This window comes from Pelobates fuscus, chromosome 8 (genome assembly GCF_036172605.1).
Source record: "Pelobates fuscus isolate aPelFus1 chromosome 8, aPelFus1.pri, whole genome shotgun sequence".
Lineage (NCBI taxonomy): Eukaryota > Metazoa > Chordata > Amphibia > Anura > Pelobatidae > Pelobates > Pelobates fuscus.
Genome location: NC_086324.1, coordinates 98,692,589 through 98,719,829, shown reverse-complemented (window position 1 = coordinate 98,719,829; position 27,241 = coordinate 98,692,589). Strand labels below are relative to the sequence as shown.

Genomic DNA, 27,241 nt, shown 5'->3' with positions numbered 1-27,241 from the left:
TCATAGTTTGGAAGTATGATTTCTTTAGTCTATGTGCCCAAGGAGGACTTTCCAAAATCCAACTTAAGATATACAGGTGATGCACAACAGTATTGTTTGCAATTACACAGTGGAGACTTTTGTGTTTGGTCTCACCCCAAAAAAACAACAACAACAAAAAAACAACACACACACACACACCTAAATAAATATGTTTTTTTTTTTAAAAATAACAAGGACACAGTATTTGCTACAGTATTTTTTTTTTTTTTTTATGAAAAGGGAGCACACAGAACTTTTCAACAAAACAAATAGCTTAAAAAAAAAAAAACCCCAAAAAAACCATGAACAAACAAAAAAAAAAAAAGGACAAACTCTTTCCACAGCAAGATTGTCTGGAAAACCGTGGTGTCTGAAAAAGGCAGTAAGTGCTTTATCTGGTACAGTGTACCAGCATGAAATCCTTTTCTCATTTACATTGTAGCGTTAAGTACAGTACAAATACATTTCTGTGAGCTGAGCTTGTGTATATGTGCAGGTGTGTTCCCAGGTCATTTACAAACACAAATATGAAATAAAAAACACTTTTCTAGTCATTAGACTGAGTTGAACCTTTTTGTTCACGTTAACTGTAGATTGTTTACAGTTTTAAAAGAATTTAAAATTTCTCTCTCTCTATATATATATATTTATGGTAAACTACATATATGCATATGTATATGTATGTATATATAGTATGATCAGTGTGTTTGTATACATGATAATATATAACACATATACACACACACGCACATTATACATAGAATACATACACAAACATACGTATCTAGGTGAAAATGTAATCCATCTGATGACTATGTACATGAAAAACCATGGGAGGTTTGGTCCAGGATGTAGTGTTTTAATATCTGGACCATATTTCTATTTGTTAGAGACACCCAGCTTGCTCTCACTATAAATTATATTCCCAGATAAGATTATCCGTGAAGCCTTTTGTGATTTCTAATTTTTTTTTTTCCTTCACAAAAAAAATAATACAAGTCTTTGTGCATTATGGGTATTATACGCCACCATCTTTTTTTTTTTTTAAAGTACTGTTTTCCCATTTTCCATATTCACAATCGGCTCTTACAGCCTGAAGAAACAAAAAGTCCAGAAGTTTATTTCTCCACTGATTTAATGTTATATGGTTGAGAGTTCTCCTCATGCATTTCCTTATTTCTTTAGTGTTCTTGGGATTTGACGCACATCCCACAATCATAACAAACTGTTTTCTTCAATCATGTATCGGTTCAGCGAGCATGAACTAAGGCTCAAATAACATTCAATCCATCTGAAGTTTGTGTGGGTCATAAACATATTGTACCCTATATGAAAAATATTTAGCAGAATTTTCCAAACTATGTGATGTTAGTACTACTAATGACATTATATTTCGGAGAGTGATGTGCTGGGAGTAGTCAGATTCCCTTTGTATAAACATTAGTGTATGATTAGTCAAGACAAAGTCTGTTAAACCGGTTACAACTTGCAAAAAATATTTCTGTATGTTCAACAGATAACAGGCACTCCATCTGTGTTAAATATCATTCCTGTGGTGGGTTCATATGTTCCAGCCAGGTAATAAAGATCTTCACTATCCTGGTACTTTTTTGTCTTTCGCATCTGCTCATATTGCTCAATAGCAACCACCAGACATTTGTGAGACACAGTCTGAACATCATTCTCATCGACATGAGAGGACTGATACAAGGCACGCTGTAGTACAAAGAAGCAACAAATTAGGAAACAAGATATTTACACTGGACATTTAACTGTTTTTGTATATACAGTAACATAAACTGAATTAGACCAGCAATTTATAGACCCTTGGTCAAGACCCAAAATTTGAAATCAATAATATTAAAAGTAGGACTAGGACTATGTATTGAAATAGGAACACTACTTGTCAAAACCCAGGCAACTGCCAACAACAAATGGCTTCTCTAGTTCAACTGAAACACTTTGAAACTGAGAAGAATGTAAAAAAACAAATACATTTGAAAATATAATTGTTATTACTATCCTAATATTTACATAATTACGGTTAGTGTCAAAATGGATAAGGTACCATTGAGCTACATGTAAGGTATTTAACATTAAAACTGTTGAAAGCGTAAAGCTTCACATAAATCCTCTGTAAACAATGGATGCTATACATTTACTGTGAAAGGCAGCTATATTTTCCTCCTTTATTTATGCCAGTGAAGCACATAGGATATATTATCACCCAATCCATTGTTTTCCTTGTGTAGACATGCAGTGAACTGGGATGCTTAACAATTATATGTGACTGAAGTAACTTTCATAAGGATAACATGAAGCAACTAATTATTTTTATGTGGAACATATGAATTTGCTCATGGAATTCCAACCTTCCCCCTTCAAAATAAAAAGCTAAGAAACATGTCCTTTAGCAGCCCTTCTTGAGCAGTGCAACTCAAAGGGCAAGAAATATTAAATAATTAGGAAATACAGGCAATTTTTTTTTTACTTTGTATCTGCACTTTACATTTTTATGTTTGATTTCTTGTAATGGCCAGACTTAATAATGAAGTTCTGATTTCATCAAGCCATCTTGGAGCATGTTGAAAGACACAACAGTGGAATCAACCATGAATGTGATCAGGGGAATGAGCAGCAGGGCAAATGTGATTTGAAAACATCTATTATCAACCAATGTCACCAACTACTGCTATACCGTTAAGAGTATTAAAAGTTAATGTTTCTTTGTAGAAAATTGTATTCATACATGTTTACTTATGGTGAGACTAGTTTTATTCCCTTATTGCCTGGTTATGGATGTGGGGAAATCGCAAACTCTGGGCAATGTACACCCTCCACTCACCTCCATAAAATCTTTCCTCTGACTGGATACTTGCAGACCAGATGTGGCACCTTTGCAAGATTTCTGATCCCAATTCTTTATGCCCATAAAAAGAAAAAAATGCTTGATTATAAAACAAATACTGATAAACTGTATACAAGATAACACAAACTGTGATCTAGGAGTAATTATCAGTATTGACGATATTCTCTTATGAATGCAAGGAAACACAAACTAATTAATAACAAAGTCTGTGCTAGACTGATAGTACTGGGTGACAGAGGTCAGGAACCACCTATAAAACTGCTATATAATATATGACATTAAAATAATCACATCATTATCACTATACGGCCAATGGTTGCACCCACTGGCCTATGTCATAGTGGTAATAATGTAACATTTAGCATCATGTCAGTATTTAAGTGTTAGGGCTAGCCATGTCTTTTGACTCACTTTGTATAGACTGTATTGATCAAGTGAGATGAAAATCACAAATATCTGCAGTGCTACATTTAGTCATCACTGTTTTATTGAGTGTAGCAAGTAGTGGTAAGAAGAATATTTACACCATGGTGTATTTCAAATAGTTATTTTTTAAATTTTTATATTAAATAGAATTAGATTAAAACAAAAAAACATGTACGGTGAAATTTAATCAATGGTAGTGGTAATTAATAATATCCTAGAGGAAGTAGCAGGGGGTAATGAAAATAGTTCTTTAGTCTAGAACAGTGTTTCCCAATTGGTGTTCTGCCAAAATGTTTAAAAATAAAATGGCTGCAGGCGGCGAGGGAGCAGTGATCTCCCTGCTCAGTTCCCTCGTGCGCACAGCAGTGATGCTGGAGCCGGAATATGACGTCACTTTGGCTCCGGCATTACTAAGAGGCACACGAGGGAACTGAGCAGGGAGATCACTGCTCCCTCGCCGCCAGCCGCTCAGCAGCCCCACTGGACCCCAGGTACCACACACCAGTGCTCCGCAGCCCCACCGGATCCCAGGCTCAGCCCAGCAGCCCCACTGAACTCCAGGGCCTGCACGCTCAGCCCAGCAGCCCCAATGGACCCAGGCTCAGCCCAGCAGTCCCACTGGACCCCAGGGACCGCATGCTCAGCCCAGCAGCCCCAATGGGACATAGAGACTCCATGCCAGCACTCCCAAAGGTAGGGGGGCTGGGTGGAGTAAAATTAAAAAAAATAATAAATTGTATGTGTATCTGTTTGGGAGTTTGTATGTGTTTGTGTGTCTGTCAGAGTATATGTGTGCTTGTCAGTGAATGTGTGAGTGTGTATTTGTTTGTCAGTAAGAATGTATGTGTTCTTGTCAGTGAGAGTTTATATGTGTCGTATGTGTGTCTGTAAAATCGCATGCGTGTTTGTCAGTGAGAGTGTGTCTGTCAAAGAGTATGGGTGTCTGTCAGTAAGAGTGTATGTGTGTGTGTGTGTCAGTGAGAGTGTGTGTGTGTCAGTGAGTGTGTGTGTGTCAGTGAGAGTGTATGTGTGTCAATGAGAGTGTATGTGTGTCTGAGTGTGTCAGTGTGTATCTGTGTGTTAAGGTTTGTGTATGTGTCACTGTGTGTATCTAAGTGTGTATGTCAGTATGTGTGTGTATGTGCCATTGTGTTTGTATGTGTGTGTATGTATCTGAGTGTCAGTGTGTGTATATGACACTGTGTGTATGTGTCAATGTGTGTATCTGAGTGTGTGCATGTGCAAGTGTGTGTATGTCACTATGTCTGAGTGTGTGTGTCAGTGTGTATCTGTGTGCCACTATGTGCCAGTGTGTGTTTGTATATCTGTGTGTCAGATACATACACACACACACACACTGACACATACATACAAACATAGATACACACACACAGATACACACTGTGTGTCAAGGTGTGTGTGTATCTGTGTGCCACTATGTGCCAGTTTGTGTCGCTATCTGTGGGTATACACAAAGACACACACCAGCACATACAAAAACGGCACAATATATATTTTTTTACGGGTTAGGAGGTTCCACAATGTTGATACACTATGTCAAAGGGTTCCACGGGAAAAATGAATTGAAAAAACAACTATGTATTAGTTACTCTGATAATATCACCTCTTGTAACAGCTGACGTTAGTTTGTTGATTACCTGCTGTTATATATGCCCCCACTGTATAATTTTATAGCTCTGCTAAATATGTTGGTGGTTTAAAAACACTAATGTTAATATATGACTTGAAATTTTGAGCCCTGTTAATACGATTAAGACATATTCTGACAGCTTATCTAAAGCATATATGACAGTTTCTCAATAGAGAGAAAATATGCATGCTGTTTGTTTTAATTCCTTATTGTTCATGTTGATTCAGAATTAACGGAACACTCTAAATACCAAGATACGTAATCTTTGGGAAGTTGTAATGGTGCTAGAATACCGTCCCATCCCTTCTTCCTCACAATTATATTTTTATAAAAAAGGGCTGTAAAGTGGAGCTCATAGAGCTGGGAATTACATGTTCTGTGTCTCAAATTTAGCATGCTGACGTGAGAGTGACTTACAAGTACAACTCACCAATAGTTAGTTTTACAAGTCCAAAGAAAGTCCTCTCTCAGATGAGTGGTGCTGCACATGCAATTCCTGACTCTCTGATTGACAGGGTTTCTAATCAGACTTATGAGCGCTGCTCTAAAGCCCTCTTTGGTGAAAATTACAAAAAAATTAACAGTAAGGAAGCAGGCATGGTGCCCTAGCAAGAGTGTCACCTTAATAAAAGAAAATAGGTAGCCTTAAGCTACTCCCTATATTTTGTTTTACAATTGGTAATTAGAAATTGTTTTGGAGGCCATGATATGATCAATATGTTATATATATAATTGAGAATTTGCAGTTGAATATTTTCTCATTGTTACAATCTGAAGCTCAAAAATAGTAAAACGGATGACATTTTATCTGCAATTTGTCCCGGTTTGTTCCTATAATACAAAATAATACTGTCACAGATTTACTCTATGAATTGTCAAGTGTATTTGTTTTCAATCTTCCTAATTAACACATTTTTTTATTAATATTTAAAACACACTAAATAAAATTTAAACGCAACACTTTTGTTTTTGCCACTATTTTTCAAGAGCTGAGCTCAAAGATCGAAGACTTTTTCTATGTACACAAGGCCTATTTCTCTCAAATATTGTTCACAAATCTGTCTAAATCTGTGTCAGTGAGCACGTCTCCTTTGCCGAGATAATCTATTCACCTCACAGGTGTGGTATCGCGATGCTGATTAGACAGCATGATTATTGCACAGGTCTTTGAGTTCAGCTCATGAAAAATTGCGGCAAAAACAAGTGTTGTGTTTATAATTTTGTTCAGTGTATAAAAAAAATGTAAATCCTCATCATATGAAACAATTAGTGCTCTAATTTGTTTTATATTATAGGAACATCAATGTTTGAATAAATCCTGGTACCAAAAACTAGTGGAAGGCACGCAACTACGCCATATTGCCTATGAAAATATTTTCTAGTAGCAAATTCACCCCAAACATTAGCTCTGCTGGTTTCCTTTACCTTGCCAGTATTGAGTTTCTTTCCTGGATTAGTTTCTTCTGGGTGATAGAACCACTTTACCCTTACAACCATGTTATTCCCCCAAGATTCCCACATGCTCTGTATACGACCAATATAAGGCAGATTCGGTCTCCCTGCAGACAGAAACACTGCACAATCTCCAATTCTGATTATTTCCTTCCCACGGACAATAGCCTTGTAGAATAATTTTCTGGCTTTTCCTTTCATACCTCTCCTCTGAAATAATAGAATGATTTGGCGTCAACTATGAGCAATTACTCACCAAAATATTTTTCTATGAAGCATATCATTATTTAAGACCAAATAAATATATATGTGTAGACATTGTATTTGGTGATTGTTCCTGCACTAAAAAATAAATAAAGAGTGCATTAGTCATACAGTACTTCAGGTACACCAATTGTTTCGAATATAAGAGCCACCCAGAAATAAATACAAAAAATTTAAAATAGTACAAAGAAAAAAAACTGCAAAAAATTGCAATAAGTATACAATAAAAAACAATAAGTTTCTAAACAGAATTCTTTCAGACACACAAACACCCCCATAAAAAAATGTATTACTACATCAATGAGAGCAATCACAAGAGACCTAATAAACTAATGACAACTGTGTAAATAAATTACAATGTTGGGATTATTTAAAGGGACACTTTGCACCCAGACAACTTCAAAGAGCTGAAGTGGTCTGAGTGCCTAGTGTCCATTTTGCACTTAGAGCTGCAATGTAAAACATTGCAGTTCCAGAGAAACTGCAATGTTTGCAGTACAACTCTAAGTCTGCCTCCAGTGGCTTTCTCCAAGATAGCCACTGGTGGTGCTTCCTGGATCAAAATGGTACTTTGGTTCGGTATCTGATGCTGGACGTCCTCACACTATGCATGAGGACATCCAGCTTCTGATTTTTCCCCATATGCTTTCCTATGGGGAGGTCTAATGCGCGTGGCACTTGCCGTGCATGAACATTAGCGCCTGCTTGTCACAGGATATCTGAAGCGGAGGAGCGCCGAGTGACATCAGTGCTGGGATAAGGTAAGTGTATAAAGTGTTTTTTTTTACCCTTTATTTACCGGGGTGGGGCAGGGGAGAGGAAAAGTGCCATAAATACAGCTTTGCATTTCTGGCACTATAGTATCCCTTTTGAGTAAAAAATAAAATGATTGTTCTGAGTTTAAGGACAGATCAATGACAAATATGAACTCAGATTGTTCTGCAAGAATGCTATAGTTCACTACTATATTTTAAAATTACCACTGTATATATTGGTAGCTAATTAGTATTACCTGTGTAGGCTTTCCAAACCACTTCCAGAGCTGCCTTGCAGGTAAAAATGCTGCAATCTTAGGTCTATTCTCCACAGAAGGAAGCCTTTGCCTCTTGGCCAGTTCCTTGGTTGTAGGTAGATGTATACCTTCTCTTTTTTTGGGTTTGCCTTTAGACCCTTTCTGCTGCTCTTGTTTTTGCGGCTTCTGGTTCGGAATATGGATGGCAACTCTGCAATCGCTGGCTGGTTTAATATCTTTCACTTGCAGATGTTGCTGGGTATTTGAAGGGTTGGGTGCCTCCTGAGCTTCATCCTCTGAACTACTGGACAAATCGTCATCTGTTGAAGTTGATGAAGAGCTTGAACTTGAAGATGATGATGTTGAAGAAGAAGATGATGCGGAGGAAGAGGATGATGATGAGGAAGAAGAGCTACTGCTAGAGGATGAAGAAGATTTTGTTGATGATACAGCTGTTGAAGAGCAAGAGCTACTGCTGGTACTATCTTTCTGTGCTTGACTGGCCTTCTGTTCTCTGCCCTCATCCGCTTCAGATTCTGAGCTACTACCACTGCTCTCATTCTCCTCTTTAGGTTCTTGATTTTCTTGGCGCTGATCAGATTTATTCCTTGAATGGTCTTCAGCACTATCAAATACTTCAGATCCAAAGAGATGAGTCAGAGAGTCTTCTGCTGCATTAGCTTTTGATCTTAAAGGCTTCTCTTTGGCTTCAGTTATGACTACGTTAGAGTAGCCAATGCCCACGTTTTTTTGATCTCTTCGTACTGTGGTGATAGGATCTTCAAGCCTCATCATTGCCTCCTTAGTTGTTTTAGTCTTTGGAGACATTACCCCTTCATGGTCCAATTTCACCAGAATTTCACTATCTGTCTTCCTCTGGGTTTTGGAAGTTGGTACAAAGTCTCCTTGATCATCTTGTTTTCTTACTTTCTTTGCTTTCACATTCCCTTCTAATACATTTTGGGTGAACACGGCTATGTTGGAGTCACAATGCCCATCTCCATTTGCAACTTTTCCATACACAGACCCTGGATAAGAAGTCTGCTTAGAACCACAGAGCTTAGTGGTAATCTTCACTTTTCCAGGTTTTGTAGCTTTTGTTGAAACAATGGCAGCTGGAGTTTCTGTTGGGGTTGAAGGGTTTTTCCGGTCGGTGTTTCCTGTGTTTGACTGCATTACATTTTGTTGGATATCTTGACCTGATGTTGCAATTTCTTCATCACCAATGATTTCTTGAATTGATACATCTCCTGTAACACCAACAGTTATAAATAAGTGATTCTAACAGAAGTTGCATATTACTTAAAATTTACCCAAGCTAGAACTAAATTCAAGGCACTACTATGTGTTTAGAAATTGCTGCTTCAAAGTTCTAAACGAGCATTCATGTCCATATTTTGAGGATTTCTTATTTTCTGGGAATAGCCTTGCCTGCGCTAACAAGATTTATGATGCTACCAATTTGTTTTGCATAGGGCTATCCAGTTCTAGACACCCTAAAAGACAGGCCAACATTTTGTTCTGTATTTAGCACTATCATTGGGCAATGGTATCAAGGAGTGGAGTAGGACCTTTTAAAAGTGTTTTTTTATCGTTTCCCACATGTGCGTATCTATAGGTTTATGGTGTTCACAAAAGGATGATATCTTACTGAGCACATGTAGAAAATGGTCAGAAGTCAACTTCTGGGGTAGAGGCTTGTAACCTACCATCTTTAAACTGCCCCAACCACCACTGCCTATCTGTATTCATATACATCACATTCCCTATGATATCATTAAACAAAAGAGCATCACAAAATAAAATAAAATGAGCATTAAGTCACATAAGATTGTTCTGTTGTATTAAATCTCAACCGATGCTAGTGTACCCCATTTCTATGAGTTGCCAACAGATTTGCAGTAAACTCAAAATATAAGTTGGGTTGTTGTTTGTTTTTTTGAGCTATTTATCTAGTTTTATAGAGCAGTGTGCTACAATTTGTACATTGCATTTGTAAGTTATCAGATGATTCAATATAATTAATACTAGTTCAGGAAGTGCTTCCATTACATTTCTTAAGACAAAAATATTGATAATATAATTTGATGATTTAAATTGTCCAATTCTGTTCTTGATTTACATAGACTGAGTGTGTAAATATCCAAGAACAACTTATTGTGATCTCCAAATGACATTTACTGATTGCACCCATGATCTGTGGCCTTACATCAACCCAACCACAGAACTCCAATTGTGCATTACTATATAAAATCAAAAGGTAGCTCAGAGAATCTTATGCAGCAATTAATGCTCATTTGTATAGCAAGTTATAGAACCTTTTCAGCTCATGAAAATGAGTATATTTTAAAGGAACACTATAGTGTACATCATCCTGGAGGCACTGCTCTCTGTGGTTGTCTACTCCAATGCTCCTCATAGAGGGGATTTATCATAGAGGAGCATTTGGGATGTGATGTGCATGCATGGCGAGCACCGCACACGCTCATTCAATCAAATGATTTTCATAGGGAAGCATTGAATTCAAGTTTCCCTTGGTTGCAGCATAGGAAGTTCCCCTAGTGGCTGGCAGCATAACAGCAACTAGGAGTGTTTAAAAATCCTTCAAGGTAAACACTGCAATTTCTACAAAAATGTTATACATCGCTGGGTTAAAACTGCAGGGCAACTGCACCTAGATCACTTCACCGAGATGGAGTGGTCTGGGTGCATACATAGGTCTTTTAAATGTCCTTTGCACCTAAATTGTAAATATAGGCATTTCAAGCACAATGGGGGATTTTAGGAGAAGGGAGAACCTGAGCAGATCTTACAAGATTAAAATAACTTCCCTGCATACTGATTATAAATTACATGTAAAAATAATACACCTAAATGCTTTTATATCACGTAATTCTGAATGACATAAGAGAGCTGTGTGTGTAATAATACAAAATAAAATATATTTTTCTCCACAATGACATTTTCTTTAAAGAATTTCAGCCTGAGGTTTCAGTTTATGGAAATATATGCATAAGCAGTAAGAGTGGGCAGATGTTTTCTATATAAAACAGAAGTGTTTGAAAAGGAAAAAAAATATATGTAGAAAATAGTTTTTTTTTTTTGCATAAAGTAGCACCCCCTAGTGAGCATATTATATAAAATAATGAATAAATTCTCTTAAAGACATTTTGTGAAAATGCATTACTCAATTAATGTACTCTTGCTTTTAAAATTCAATGGTTACCAAATTAACTTGCAATGCAACCATGGCAGGTACACACTAAACAGTTTAAATGAGACACTACAGGCAAAAGTACCACAGCCATGATTCACAGAGGTGTATGGTGCATGGGTCATGTAACAAATAAAGGAAGTGGTGAGCTATATACATTTCTTTAAATTTTTCCTCTAACAACTTGTGCAACACAGCCTGAACTGAAACCCTTGTATAGTTACTTTTTTCTTTTCACATTTTATAATGAATCAGCTATGCAGTGCATAACATGTCTGGCAAACCAACCTTTGTGTGTCCCTTGAAGGAACACTCCAACATTCTCAATAAATATATTTATTTTAATGCTGGAATGTTGGAAACACTTTTTAGAATCAGACCTTCCCTACTTTTCCTGCCCTTATAAAACCTTCAATGAGCCAATATTTTTACAAGGGTGGGAATGTTCCTTTAAAGTCTCTAAAAAGTGTACATACCCAGAGCGTGCTGAAAAAGTTCTGACAAGGGTCTATCTGGGTTTTAATTTATTTTTATGGAACCCTGAAGACATTGTGATTAACGTTATAAGTATATTCTCACTCTGTTATCTCAGTGCAGCATTATTTAGGGTAATTATGTTTTGGGTGTTTAAAAATTATAACTATTCTCCCATTTAATCACAATATGGTCCCTTTAGTAATACAGTAATACCATACATTACAAGGAGTTACATACCAGCAACTTGCTTGATACTTGGTTTCCGTCCTCTTTGTTTGCTCTTCACCAGCCCCTCTTCACTGCCAATAGGACCACCATCTTTTCCTTCTATTTGCTCTTTGCTGGATTTCCGTATTCTCCGTTTTGCGCTTGGAACCAATAAAGCAGGGGAGGGCTCTGCACCTACAAAAGAAAAAACACATTTTGATGTACATGTCTACTATCTAATAATCTAAGAATCATTTCCTTTTTTATAAAGCAAACGTATTTTTAAATGTATGCATGTTGTAGCATATGCTGCTATCAGAGCAGATTTAACCCCTTCAGGACGGAGTCAATAGTACATGTTCTGATCAAAACAAAATGTAAACAAAAACTGGAATTTGCGCTATATGTCTGTTCAACAGTAATTCACCTCTTTCATATTATATGCACCCACACTTATTATATATCATTTTGTTCAGGAAAAAAGGGCTTTCATTTCATATTAAATATTTATTATGAATAAAATAAAAAGAACTGAGAAATTTTAATTTTTTTTTAAAAATTGTAGTTCCGCCTCACATTTTAGCTGTATGTGATATATAGCGTTTACTGGGGAAAAAAAGCACATATTTGGATTCTGCAAAGTCTCACGAGTACAACAGTAGCCCCCATTAACAGTTTTTATGGTGTTTTGGAAAGTTAAAGGGTCAAATATAGCACATTCCATTTTTCAGTTTTTTCACATTGAAATTTGCCAGATTAGTAATGTTAACTTTGAGACCGTGTGGTAGCCCAGGAATGAGATTTACCCCCATGATGGCATACCATTTGCAAAAGTGGACTACCCAAGGTATTGCAAGTGGGGTATGTCCAGTCTTTTGTAGTAGCCACTTAGTCACAAACACTGGCCAAAGTTAGCGTTCATATTTGTTTTTGTGTGAAAAAAGCAAAAGAACTTTGGCCAGTGTTTGTAACTAAGTGGCTACTAAAAATGACTGGACATACCCCGTTTGCAATACCTTGGGTTGTCTACTTTTGCAAATGGTATGTCATCATGGGGGTAATTCTTATTCCTGGGCTACCATACGGTCTCAAAAGGCAACATAACCAATCTGGCAAATTTTAATGTGAAAAAAATGAAATGCAAGCCTTATATTTAGCCCTGTAACTTTTAAAAACACCATAAAACCTGGACATGGGGGATACTGTTTTACTCAGGAGACTTTGCTGAACACAACTTTTAGTGTTTCAAAATGGTAACTTGTTTTACAACAATAATATCGTCAGTAAAAGTGCCGTTCATGTGTGGAAAATGCAAAAAACTTCACGTTTACTAAAAATATCATTGTTGTAATACAAGTTACCATTTAGAAAAACTAATATTTGTGTTCAGCGAAGTCTCCAGAGTAAAACAGTACCCCCCATGTACAGGTTTTATGGTGTCTTGTAAAGTTACAGGGTTAAATATAGTGCTTGCAATTCAAATTCTCTGCACTTTTTGCCTGGGTTGTCAGGCATGTCAATCAAATTTTAACTAATTAAATCACATAATTATGTTAAAATATTACTTAAATATACACGTAGAATTTCAATATATATGTATTTAAAGACTACGTGTACACTTATGTAGTTATTAATGTAATTATATATATTTATCTGTATATATATTTTTGCGGTTATTTGTATTTTATATATAGATAGATATAGAATATCATTCTAAGTGTATTTTGTTACCAATATATAAATATATTAATAACAAAATACAGTTAGGATAAAATTACATATGTATAATTTTTTATTTTTTGTAATCTTTTATTTATTTTATTTATTATTGTATTTATACGTGTATATATAAATATATATTTGTAACGTCATTCTAAGTGTATTTTAATACTAATATATACCTATATTAACATTAAAATACACTACGTATCGTATAACATTAAAATACACTACGTATCACGTTATATATATATATAAGATGTATATATATTATAATTATAATATATATATATATATATTTTATATTTTTATATAAATACATTTATTTTAAAACATGTTTAATCATTTTATTTTATTCTTCCCACCAGCAGGGGGACTGTCTGACATTTCAGACAGTCCCCCTGCTGGCAGATCCACAGCCAGCTATAGGGGGCCATGTGATTGCTCCTTGAGAGCGATCACATGGCCCCCGGGGGCCACATTTGCCGGGGGAGGGCTGCCTAGGCTGTCAGGCAGCCCTCCAGAAGAGGATCGCGGCAGAGGCAAGTACCTCCTAGCTCCTGGGGGCGTTCTATGCCGCCTCAATGGCTTTAAAGCACATTTAATGCGGGACGGCATAGAACGCCCTAACGGCGTTAAGGGGTTAATTGCGAGATAGGCTGCAACTACATATACTTCTCTTGCTGCTAAAACAAGGAGAAATGCTTGATTTTACTTTAACCCCTTAAGGACCAAACTTCTGGAATAAAAGGGAATCATGACATGTCACACATGTCATGTGTCCTTAAGGGGTTAAAGGGACACTATAGTTACCAGAACAACTACAGCTTCAATATAGTCTGTAACTGCAGGCTTTTTAATGTAAACACTGCCTTTTTCAGAGACAATTCAGTATTTACATAAAAGCCTAGGAACACCTGTAGTGGCCACACCTCAGACGTTCAGCGACTCCACTCTCTGCATGAAGACGCTGAACTTTCTCCATAAAGATGCATTGATTCGATGCATATATGAGAAGATGCTGATTGGCCAGGGTGGCGTTTGGCTCCGCTCCTGGCCTGCCTCTTAGAAGGCAATGTAAAATGCAATGTAAAGTGTTTGCATGAAAATGTCTGAAGGTAATGATTATACTCACCAGAACAACAACATTAAGCTGTAATTGTTCTGGTGGCTACAGTGTCCCTTTAATGGATATGTGAGGTTGGGGAGAACAGTTTAAAGCTTTACATTAAATTCTATACATTTACTAGCACAATTTAAAAATTAAATGTAACTCTCTAATTTCAAGCCAACTTGGAAGTACCATGACAGGTACAATTTAATTAGGCACTGAAGATAGAGGAGTATGATCCTTGCCTTCTCTCTACAATAGTGTTGTGTAACACTCAGTAAAACCCTTGAACTTACATTGTATCTTGTAATCGGGTGGTAAAAGACGAATATGAGACAGTGGAATACGTCCTGTGTCTCCATCATCAAACTCCACTGTGATCAGGTCTATGTCTTCTTCCTGGTCTAGATTTCCTAATAATAGAACAACAAGGAAGTTCCATAAATTTAAGCTGAGCAAATAAATGTTTTTATGTATCCACTATTGCCAATAGCTGAAAATTACCACAATGGTCTTAACCACAAACTTTTTTAATATAAATAACAGGATGCGAATGTAGAACAGGAGGAGAAGCTGCTGTCACTAGTTTAACCTGGTTCTGTTTCAGGAGATATAAATTAAGACACTGCAAGCTATTAGTGTATAGCAGCCATATTTCAGGAGATACAGCAAGGAAGTACACACCCCAACAGCAAACACGTGCAATAGAGAATAAACCATAGAGTTAGTTGCATATAAACCAAACCTAACATCTCCCTCTTTTAGTATTAATAAATCAACATTGTGAAACACTGTCCTTGTAATAACATTCTAGAGGTTAAGTCTCTCAGGTGGTTGTGAATGTCTGCCATGTTTGGCACTATGACCCTTGGAAATTGTACAAGATACCATTTTGTATGCTGATCTCATCTCTGAAGGACCAATATTCCTTCATAATTGCACGTGCTGCATCGTTTTCATCTGGCCACCCCATCAGAACTATAGACTTCAGTGCTTGCAAAGTTGCATCATTTTCTGTGTGCTGTATGAGCTAATGTAGCCGCTGATCTTTGACATTAAGATAGTCTGCTTGATTGACTTCGGCATAGAAATTCTGTTCCTGCTGCAGCAAACAAACTGCAAGATGCTCATGCTCACCTCTAGGTGCCACGTGTTCCGTTATAGTTCTGCTTAGGGTGTCACTGATGTACATTTCACATCCTGGCTTGTACACAACATTGAGATTGTAATTCTGTAATGTAAGCATCATGCTCTGCAAAAGCTTTAAAGCGGCTTCTTGAATATGGCTAACCGACGCCCCTCAACGAAGTCCTATACTAACCCGACAACTGACCGGTACCCAAAAGCCTAAACATTATCAAATGCCACTTCGTTTGGCTCCCGGTTCAGCACACATATGGTTCATTTAAAAGCCTATAGAGACGCTATAATTGCTGGCATGAAAGCCGGAGGGAAGAAAGCAATAAATATGTCTAAGACGGCTGAGGTGTTACAGAAAAGTGATGAACCGCCCAGTGTCTTTTATGACCGATTATTGGAGGCATACCGCTTGTATACCCCTTTTAATCCGGAAGCCCCTGAGAATTCCCGAATGGTAAACTCTGCCTTTGTCAGCCAAGCCTATGGAGATATTAAGCGCAAGCTACAAAAGTTAGAAGGGTTTGTAGGAATGTCCATCACCCAACTAATGGAGGTAGCTAATAAAGTTTACATGAATAGGGAATCAGAGAATAAGAAAGAGGAAGAGTGCAAGATGCGTAAAAAGGCGGACATGCTAGCGGTAGCGATCGCAGGCGTAGACAGACGGGGACCAGATAGAGGCGACAGTAAGTGGAATAGAGAACCCCTGAGTAGGAATCAGTGTGCATACTGTAGAGAAGAAGGGCATTGGAGAAGCGAGTGTCCAAAAAGGGAGCAGTAGGAGAGAGACCAACCCAGGGCAGGATATGGAAACTTTAGAGGTAGAGCGAGAGGTAGAGGAGGTCCCAGAGGGAGTAATGGTAATGACAGAGGTAGTGTTAGGGAAGACAGATATTATCCCGCAGCGCAAAGGTCCCGCGATAGAGAAGACAGGGACTTTGTAGGATTGGCTGACACGGTCATGGATGACTATTGATACCGACCGGGCTCCATCCCCCTTGGCCGAGCGGAGCCTATGGTCGAAGTATCAATAGGGGGAAAAAGGAGTGCATTCATGATTGATACTGGTGCTGAACATTCGGTGGTGACTGACCTGGTTGCTCCTCCATCTGGAAGAAGTATCACCGTAATAGGAGCAACTGGAAGAAGTGCTGAAAAAACAGTTTTTAAAAGTCGACAATGTACATTGGGAGGCCACGTAGTGAAACATCAATTCCTTTATATGCCTGAATGCCCAGTCCAATTGTTGGGACGTGATTTGCTATCAAAACTACGAGCGCAGATAACGTTCCTACCAAATGGAACAACATCCTTAAAGTTTAATGGACCTTCAGGTATTATGACATTATCAGTACCAAAGGAAGAAGAGTGGCGACTTTATACAGCGTTGACTAGCCAAAACCCTGAGAGTGATGAATCCTTATTCAACATACCAGGAGTTTGGGCAGAGAACAACCCACCAGGACTGGCCCGCAATATTCCACCCATTCGAATTTAACTAAAACTTGGGGTTTATCCAGTGTGCCTATGGCAATATCATATCCCGCAGAAGGCTAAGAAGAATATTCAATCGTATCTGGATAAGTTCATACGGTATGGTATCCTAAAATTCTGTACTTCCCCCTGGAACACCCCATTGCTGCCTGTTCAAAAGCCCGGTACAGATGAGTATCGCCCTGTGCAGGACTTGAGAGCAGTCAATGATGTTGTAAGTATACACCCAGTTGTGCCCAATCCATATAACCTGCTTGCTTTAATTCCGGGCGGGGCTACCTATTTTACAGTCTTAGACCTCAAAGATGCCTTCTTTTGCCTCCGAATTGCTGCAGAAAGCCAATGTATCTTTGCATTCCAATGGGAAAATGCTGTAACGGGCTCGAAACGCCAGATGACTTGGACAAGACTGCCCCAAGGGTTTAAAAACTCACCTACCCTATTTGGTTCAGCTTTAAGTCAAGACTTACTGGATTTCAAGTCCATCCCAGGAGAGTGTGTACTATTACAATATGTAGATGATTTGTTGATAGCCGCAGTTACAAGGGAAATATGTCAGCAAGCAACACACGATCTATTACACATTCTCTGGAAGGCAGGATACAAGGTGTCTAGGAAGAAGGCTCAGTTGTGTCTGCCAACTGTCAAATATCTGGGATTCCATATCTCTGAAGGTCAAAGAATAATGGGACCAGAGAGAAAAGAAGCTGTGTGCCAAATACCAATACCCAAGAATAGAAGACAAGTGCGAGAGTTCTTGGGGGCAGCAGGCTTCTGTAGGATATGGATTCCCAGTTATGCGATATTGGCGAAACCTCTGTATGCAGCTATCAAGGGTACAGAACACGACCCCTTCCTATGGACCCCAGAACAGCAAAAGGCATTTGAAGATGTGAAGAAGGCTTTGATGAGTGCCCCAGCATTAGGTCTACCTGATTACACACGACCATTCTACCTGTATGTACACGAGCAAAGAAGAATGGCTGTGGGAGTATTGACACAGTACTTGGGATCATGGCAAAGACCTGTTGCCTATATGTCTAAGCAACTGGATGCAGTGGCCAGTGGTCTTCCACCTTGTCTAAGAGCCGTAGCTGCAGCCGCCCTGCTAGTAGCTGAAGCCGATAAACTCACTCTGGGTCAAGAACTTTATGTACGAGTCCCACACGCAGTACAGACGTTGCTAGATTACAAAGGCAATCATTGGTTCAGTAACAGCCGTATGACCAAGTATCAAGCAATGTTGTGTGAAAACCCAAGAGTGCATTTAGAGACTGTCAATACCTTAAATCCAGCTACCCTTTTGCCGCAACCTACTGAAAGTCAACATGATTGTTTGGAGGTGATGGATGAAGTATTTTCAAGTAGACCAGATCTTCGTGACTTTCCCATCCAGAACCCTGATGTCCAATATTATACAGACGGCAGTAGTTATGTGAAAGAAGGGATTCGCTATGCAGGATATGCAGTAACAACGATAGACAAGGTGATAGAAGCTCGGCCACTGTCAAAAGGAACATCAGCACAGAAGGCAGAATTGATAGCACTAACACGAGCGTTACAATTGGCTGAAGGGTTAAGAGTGAACATCTACACGGACTCCAAGTATGCATTTTTAACCACTCATGCCCACGGAGCTTTGTATAAAGAAAGAGGACTATTGAATTCAGAGGGCAAAGAAATCAAGTACGCAGCTGAAATACTACAACTATTGGAAGCAGTATGGGAACTGAAAGAAGTTGGTATTATACATTGTCGAGCGCATCTGAGAGGCGATGGTGATGTAACCAAAGGAAATCGGATGGCAGATAATGCAGCTAAGCGTGCTGCTGAATCAGGAAGACAGGAATATGTGGAACATATAGCTGCTCTTATACCGACTCCACTGTCTCAATGGACTCCAGTTTATACAGCTCAAGAAGAAGAGTGGTTAAAGACTGAACCTGGAAAGTACCTGGAGAACAAATGGTATCAGTTAGAAGATGGGAGAATAGTTATTCCAGCATCACTAGCGGTAGAAATTGCCCAAAATTATCACAACGGGACGCATTCTGGAAGAGATAGTACAGAAGAATCTCTCAGAAAACATTTCTACATACCAAGATTGTCCAACTTAACTCAAGCCATTGTACGAAGATGTGTAACATGTGCTAAAAATAATGCAAGGCAAGGACCAGTAAAGCCACCAGGAGTTCAGTATATGGGGGGACTCCCTATGTCCGATCTACAAATTGACTATACAGTTATGCCTAAATCTGGTGGACATCGCTACTTACTAGTAGTTGTGTGCACCTATTCAGGCTGGGTAGAAGCATGTCCTACTCGTACAGAGAAAGCAGGAGAAGTTGTGCGATTCCTGCTACGAGAAATAATACCCCGATATGGACTACCCTGCTCTATAGGATCGGACAATGGTCCAGCCTTTGTTCACCAGTGCCTACAACAACTGACTCATATGCTTGGTATTAAGTGGAGACTTCATACAGCATATAGACCTCAGAGTTCTGGTAAAGTAGAAAGAATGAACAGAACTATTAAGAATCAGTTGGCAAAGATGTGTCAGGAAACCCAACTCAAGTGGAATGTGCTTTTGCCTATAGCTCTGTTGCGTATTCGAAGTACACCTACCAGAAGGATGGGTCTCTCTCCTTTTGAAATCATGTATGGGCGTCCACCTCCCGTACTTGGTAACTTAAGGGGGGATTTGAGTCAGTTGGGAGAAGGAATTACCCGGCAGCAGGTTGTAGAGTTGGGTAAAACTATGGAGGAGGTACAGAAATGGGTACAAGATAGATTACCTGTGAATATTTATCCCCCTGTTCATAGTTACCATCCAGGAGACCAAGTGTGGATTAAAGAGTGGAATAATATACCGTTAGGGCCTAAGTGGAGGGGTCCTTATGTTGTTCTTTTGTCTACCCCTACAGCAATAAAAGTGGCCGAAGTGACTCCGTGGATTCATCACTCCAGGGTTAAACCAGCAGCAGTAGATTCTTGGCAAGCTACAACAGATCCAGAGAATCCCTGCAAGATCCGGTTAAAGCGCACGACTCAGTCGGAGTGACGAGGAAACCTTGTGGATTACAATTATTGTTGTTTCAGAGATTGGTAAGTGAGTGTTTAGACGGCCATAATAACGCCTGTCCGCTCACCAACATATTATTAAAAGCCAGGAAAGTCTCGAAGGGACCCCTGTGAAGACGAGCAGAACTCCATTCCCTGCAGCCCTTACATCCTGGAAGCTGAGGTGCCATCGCACGGACGAAGACTGAGGATGCAGCCGACGAAAGAAGTGTTAATGATAATGTTTATTTATATGTCTTTTTATATTCAGGAAGGTAGAGGTACCGACACTCCTAGCTGTGAGGTTTCCATTAAGACTACTAGAACAGGTAATCATATTTCCCAGACCCTAATTTGGCATTCACAATATGAGTGTAAAGGTGATGTGTCTAGGTGTAGATACCTAAATATAGAGTATAGTGTATGCCATTTAGGAGTAGGAGAACCTAGGTGCTTAAATCCAGAGTATCAACCTCGTACAATTTGGTTGACCCTCAGGAATGGAGATCCTCAGGGGACCCCAACAAATAAAACGGAGTTAGAAACCGTACATTCTTCGGGTGTTCTGCTATTTGATGCATGTAAAGCGATATCAAGTGGTAGAAAGCCGTGGAATGTATGTGGGGATCTTAGGTGGGAGAGAACGTATGGGTCTAACGATAAATATATTTGTCCCAGTAGTAAAAATAGGTATGTAAGTCCTAGATGCCCAGATAGGGAATATAATTTCTGCCCATATTGGTCTTGTGTGGGGTGGGCAACTTGGGGATAGACAGCAGACCAGGATATGATTGTTACTAAGTTGCCTACCAAACCATACTGTAAGTCTATGGAATGCAACCCAGTCCATATTCTTATAAATAATCCTGACCAATTCCTAGACAGATATGGTAACTTATTTGGGTTTCAAATATATGGGATGGGTTTAGACCCTGGGACAATATTGTTTATAGGGATAGAGACCGATACTGTAGCATCCCAAACTCATCAGGTATTCCATTTTTTTTTATGAAGAGATGAGTGTAGATGATAAGATTCCCCATAACGCTAAAAACCTGTTCATAGATTTAGCTGAGAGTATTGCTGGTAGTCTTAATGTAACCAACTGCTATGTGTGTGGAGGTACTAACATGGGAGACCAATGGCCTTGGGAAGCAAAGGAGGTAATGTCCGGTTCTGAGGCAGTTGAACAATTAATATCTACACAAGCCGATTATCAGATGAGTGTTAGAGGTAAATCTGAGTGGAGATTAAAAACCTCCATCATAGGTTATGTTTGCATAGCAAGGAAAGGAATAATGTTTAATACTTCTGTAGGAGAATTAACTTGTCTAGGGCAAAAAGCTTATGATGATGATACAAAGAATACAACTTGGTGGTCGGCTTCAAATGTCTCAGAACCATCTAACCCTTTTGCAAGATATGCCAATTTAAAGGACGTATGGTTTGACTTATCCATCACATCTAATTGGAAAGCCCCAGCAAATTTGTACTGGATCTGTGGTAAGAAGGCCTATGGGAGCATGGGAGCAGCTGCCATGATGCTGGTTTTCTTGCTCCCAATGCTCAGTTTGCAGGACAGTAGTAGCTGTAATTGCTACAGGAAGCACAATCACTTCCAAAAAGTTTCACTGCTCAAGACATGCAAGCTCCTGGCATCAAGTGTGTGAGAGCAGACCAAATTCAGCTACTTCTGACACCATGTTTCAGGAGAAATAAATATGACACTGCAAGCTATTAGTGTATAGCAGCCATGTTTCAGGAGATACAGCAAGGAATTACACACCCCAACAGCAAACACGTGCAATAGAGAAAAAAAACATAGAGTTAGTTGCATGTAAGCCAAACATAACATCCATAACAGGTTCTGCACATTACATTAATCTTAAATGGCACCTATAAAAAAACAAATTTAGCACAACTATTTACATGCTTGTCAAAAAGTAAACAAAAACGATTATTTCACATAAAAAAACCCCAAAAGATCTCTCTATACGCATGGGCAGAGGAACCAGGGGGGATGCCAACCACCAAGTAAATTATGTGAGGAAAGAAAATGGGTAAATCACCCCTCCCCTACTAAATGAGACGTATAGTGTATCATAGAGGCCGTAGGAAGTGGAGCAAATTAACATACATTATGTATAATTTAACTGGGAGCTAACAAGCTAATTTCATATCCTTGTATAGTTAAAATTTGGCACTCCAGATAATTTCCAGTTATAGTGAATAAGAATACCATGCCAGTAAAAATGCTACTCCCCCATTCTTGAGAGTTCCTATGTCCATTCATTTAAATATTATGCAGATAGAAATATCACTGATCTGTTTTACACACCAACTGACCACATCACCAATCCTCTTTTTCACACAGAGATACAGAACCAATCCCCTTTTTACACATAGATACACCAGTTCACCATGTCCACAAACACCACCAGTTCCTTTTACAAACACACACAATACCATCTGAATCTTCTGGCACTAGTTAGATGCTATTACTTTTCCAATAGCTTAGTTAAAAAGTATAAATTCACAATCAACAATACCCTACCAAGAATTAAAAAAAAAAAAAAAGGTCTGTAGTTCTGTAGTTCTAAGCAGATTGCCCATTAATGCGCATCATACACAAAACATTTCAAATATCTAAGTGACTGACTAAGACAGCTAATTCATTTTTAAAAAAAAAAAAACTATATACACAGTGTGTTATAAGGCCTTGATTAAAGGGACACTCCAGGTACCTAAACAACTTTATATAAAATAAGTTGTTATGGTGCCATGGCTTTTTTGGGGTGTGGGGGGAGGGGACTTGGAAAGCTGTGCCTACAGGCCGTGACTGTGTGTAGGCCCACTGCTGAGGGGCAAGCTAGAATGCAGTTGTTGTACTGCATTCTCTGTATTCTCTTGCACCTTGTTTTAGTTTGCTTTCAAACATGATCTGTGTGCCTAACGCATGGAGTGCTCCTCTGCACTCTGTAGGTTAGAGGTTCGTTAAAGTATTGGGTATAAAGATAAATCCCCACCCACATCAAGCTGCCCATCAATAAATACATCCAAGATATATTTGAAATTGCAAATACTGTGGGTTACATTCCCATGATACTCGTCTAGCTGTATTAATATCATGGAAGAATTTAGTCAAAAATAACTGCAGGGCCAAAACAAAATCATCAGTGTGCTATGACTTTCAGCAGGGAGAAGTTATGTGATATCCCTAGGGTATAGAGCACCACAGGGTACTATTTCACAAGTCAAAATAATTTCAGAAAGTAGTGTGGCTAAGGGGTAAGTGGGCGGGAGTTAAATGCAATATTTGAATGATTATTTAATTTTTTTTTTTTTTTTTTTTGCTTAGGCCTATTACAGGGCAATGACCTAGAGCAAGTATAGCAACCTTCAGCACTCTAGATGGTGTGGACTACATCTACCATGATGCTTTTCAAGCATTATGGCTGTAATAGCATTATGGGAGATGTAGTCCATAACATGTGGAGTGCCGAAGGCTGCCTACCCCCTGACCTAGAGCATACTCTCCATTAACCTTTATCCTAATAAGTTCCAGTGAGCAACAACACTCTTCAAGCAAAGTAATTACAACCTTTTGATAACCTCTCACCTTGCATGATGGTGCCTGGATACAAACAGCGATACTGCTGGCTCCAGTAAGCAGCAATTCGAGTGCCTTCAGGCAGGTAGCGGATAGAGGGTGGCTTAACATCTATGATCTATTCCAAAAAGAAAATAAACATTTGGTGATGACAGTAAGAGCATTGCAACAGAGGCCACAGAATTTACCAAATGATAAATTGCTGGTGTTCATTTACTGCCCGCAGACTACTTCTGTCGTTTAAATCCATCTACCTTATTATATTGTTCATTTAATAAAATTGTATCCATTTCTGCATATCTAAGTCTTAAAGTCATGTTAAAAGATGGACAGTGCTGGTATAAGGAACAAACACCTTTCAGCTGGGGTGACACACAAGAAATATAGACCAGTAATCAATATTTTACAGGGGGGCTGGACTTATACTATAAAGTATAACACAATCCATGAGTACTTTGTTGTATTAGCACAACATGTCTAGTAAAGAAAATATGCTCCTAAAAAGAACATAAAAATGCACTGGTTGTTTGTAATATAAGAATATAGTAACAAATCAAATAATCTTTAGTGATTAATGGCTGCAATTTTCCTCTGCTGTAAATATTCCTGTGGAACACGATGGAGATTTTAGTCCAAAGCCTTTACTTGCCACCCATCTCCTGGTTGTGGAAGTCGGAATGATCAGAGGTTATGCAAAAGAACTTTAAAATGGCTGTCCAGTCTCAAAAACAAGTTAAATTCAGAGTATACTAACTTAAAATGCCAATAACGTACAATGGAGGCAGTTTACAGGAGTCCACTTAAAAATAAATAAATAATATATATATATATATATTTGAATAGCCTGAAACAAGAGAACAGGACTACAAGTTTAGATTAAATAAAACAGATTTTAGAGAGCTGTGATCTTAGAGATCAAAATTTCAAAAATCTGTAATAGCAAATGCTCTTGTAACTACAGCTCCTTATTTTTTTATGCAGACATAGGGGAAAATGTCTGCTGATCATTGTGTGTCTTGTATTAACGTTTGCTCGAGCAAGTAGTTCACTTGCACAAATCTACAGGCTCTTCAACAAATCTAATTTCCAACTCCTCCATATAAGGGACAAAACTTCTTGTAAACTTTTATAATTAATATAAAAAAACTGCAAATTAATAGAATTTGGCCATCTTTCTAAAAATAAATAAATAATAAAAAACAAAAAAAATAAGGGGGGGGGGGGGGAGAGGACAGAATGCTTAAAGGGACACTATAGTCACCTGAACAACTTCAGCTTAATGAGGTTGTTCAGGTGAGTGCTACAGCTACCCAGAGCCTTTTTCTTGTAAGCACTGTATTTTCTGAGAAAATGCAGTGTTTACATTGGAAGCTTGGAACACCTCTTGTTGCAGTCAATCAGACGGCCACCAGAGGGACTTCCGAGTTCAGAGGCCCTAAAAAGGCCTCTCGTCCGATGCATTCTGGGTGAATGCATCAGACGGGCTATCAGCACACAAAGCACTGTGAACGCGCTTTGTGTGCTGATAGCCTGTCAGCACTGCTGTGGGCGTGGCTTCAGCTGACAGCTTCAGCTTATGCTGACAGCTGAAGCCCGAACCCACAGGGACGATTACTGTCCACAATAGTGGTTGAAGGGGGGGGGGGGGGAGACCTACTCTCCTTCCCCCCCCCAGCCCCCACCGCTGTGCGGCGGGTGGGGGCCCTAAAATTATCAATAAGGGGGGGGGACCTACTGTCCCCCCCCCCCCCGGCCCCCACCCCTGAGCGGTGGGTGGGGGCCCTAAAATTATCGATAAGGGGGGGGACCTACTGTCCCCCCCCGGCCCCCACCCCTGTGCGGCGGGTGGGGGCCCTAAAATTATCAATAAGGGGGGGACCTATTGTCCCCCCCGGCCCCCACCCCTGTGCGGCGGGTGGGGGCCCTAAAATTATCAATAAGGGGGGGACCTACTGTCCCCCCCCGGCCCCCACCCCTGTGCGGCGGGTGGGGGCCCTAAAATGATCAATAAGGGGGGGACCTACTGTCCCCCCCGGCCCCCACCCCTGAGCGGTGGGTGGGGGCCCTAAATACAAAGGGGGGGGGACCCTAGTTAACCCTCCCCCCCCCAAAAAAAAATTATCTCCCTACCTACCCCCCTCACCCTAAAAATAATGAGGGGGGGAACATTAACTAAAAACCTGTAAAAAAATAAATAAATAAAAAGAGATAAAAAAAACTTACCATTCGATGTTTTCTTTCTTCTAAAATCTTCTTTCTTCAGCCCAAAAAAGGGCAAATAAAAATCCATAATAACCGACGCAATTAAAAAAAAAAAAAAAAACGAGCGCAAAAAAAATAATCCATCTTCACCCATGGAGGGCTCCGCGCAGACTGAGCTCCGCAGGGTGGGGAAGGCTTATAAAGCCTTGCCCCGCCCTGCAATTAGGCTAAGAACACTCTGATTGGTGGGTTTAAACCAATCAGAGTGCTCTTTGTCATTTTACAAGCGTGGGAAAGTTCTTTGGAATTTTCCCACGCTTGTAAAATGACACAGAGCACTGTGATTGGATGGATTTCAAGCCATCCAATCACAGTGCTCTGTGTCATTTTACAAGCGTGGGAAAGTTCTTTGGAATTTTCCCACGCTTGTAAAATGACACAGAGCACTGTGATTGGATGGCTTGAAACCCATCCAATCACAGTGCTCTGTGTCATTTTACAAGCGTGGGGAAATTCCAAAGAACTTTCCCACGCTTGTAAAATGACAAAGAGCACTGTGATTGGATGGCTTGAAATCCATCCAATCACAGTGCTCTGTGTCATTTTACAAGCGTGGGGAAATTCCAAAGAACTTTCCCACGCTTGTAAAATGACAAAGAGCACTGTGATTGGATGGCTTGAAATCCATCCAATCACAGTGCTCTGTGTCATTTTACAAGCGTGGGAAAATTCCAAAGAACTTTCCCACGCTTGTAAAATGACACAGAGCACTGTGATTGGATGGCTTGAAATCCATCCAATCACAGTGCGCTGTGTCATTTTACAAGCGTGGGAAAATTCCAAAGAACTTTCCCACGCTTGTAAAATGACAAAGAGCACTCTGATTGGCTCAAACCCACCAATCAGAGTGTTCTTAGCCTAATTGCAGGGCGGGGCAAGGCTTTATAAGCCTTCCCCACCCTGCGGAGCTCAGTCTGCGCGGAGCCCTCCATGGGTGAAGATGGATTATTTTTTTTTGCGCTCGTTTTTTTTTTTTTTTTTTTTTTTTTTTAATTGCGTCGGTTATTATGGATTTTTATTTGGCCTTTTTTGGGGCTGAAGAAAGAAGATTTTAGAAGAAAGAAAACATCGAATGGTAAGTTGATTTTATCTCATTTTTTCTTTTTTACAGGTTTTTAGTTAATGGTCCCCCCTCATTATTTTTAGGGTGAGGGGGGTAGGTAGGGAGATATTTTTTTTTTTGGGGGGGGGGGGGGGAGGGTTAACTAGGGTCCCCCCCCTTTGTATTTAGGGCCCCCACCCACCGCTC

The 27,241-nt window shown here is 39.3% G+C and overlaps 1 protein-coding gene across 4 annotated transcripts in view; it reads right to left on the bottom strand.

The window, feature by feature from the left end:
• Positions 1–249: 249 nt before the first annotated feature.
• Positions 250–27,241, bottom strand: part of TNRC18 (trinucleotide repeat containing 18) — a 170,979-nt gene continuing 143,987 nt past the window's right edge. For all 4 annotated transcript variants that reach the window (XM_063430182.1, XM_063430185.1, XM_063430184.1 and 1 more), the window contains 7 exons: positions 23,740–23,848; positions 14,720–14,836; positions 11,624–11,788; positions 7,696–8,945; positions 6,393–6,629; positions 2,867–2,941; positions 250–1,737 (listed from right to left, as the gene is read on the bottom strand). In XM_063430182.1, coding sequence (XP_063286252.1) covers positions 1,531–1,737; positions 2,867–2,941; positions 6,393–6,629; positions 7,696–8,945; positions 11,624–11,788; positions 14,720–14,836; positions 23,740–23,848 — 2,160 coding nt within the window. In that variant the 3' untranslated portion in view covers positions 250–1,530. The remainder of the gene's footprint in view (positions 1,738–2,866; positions 2,942–6,392; positions 6,630–7,695; positions 8,946–11,623; positions 11,789–14,719; positions 14,837–23,739; positions 23,849–27,241) is intronic.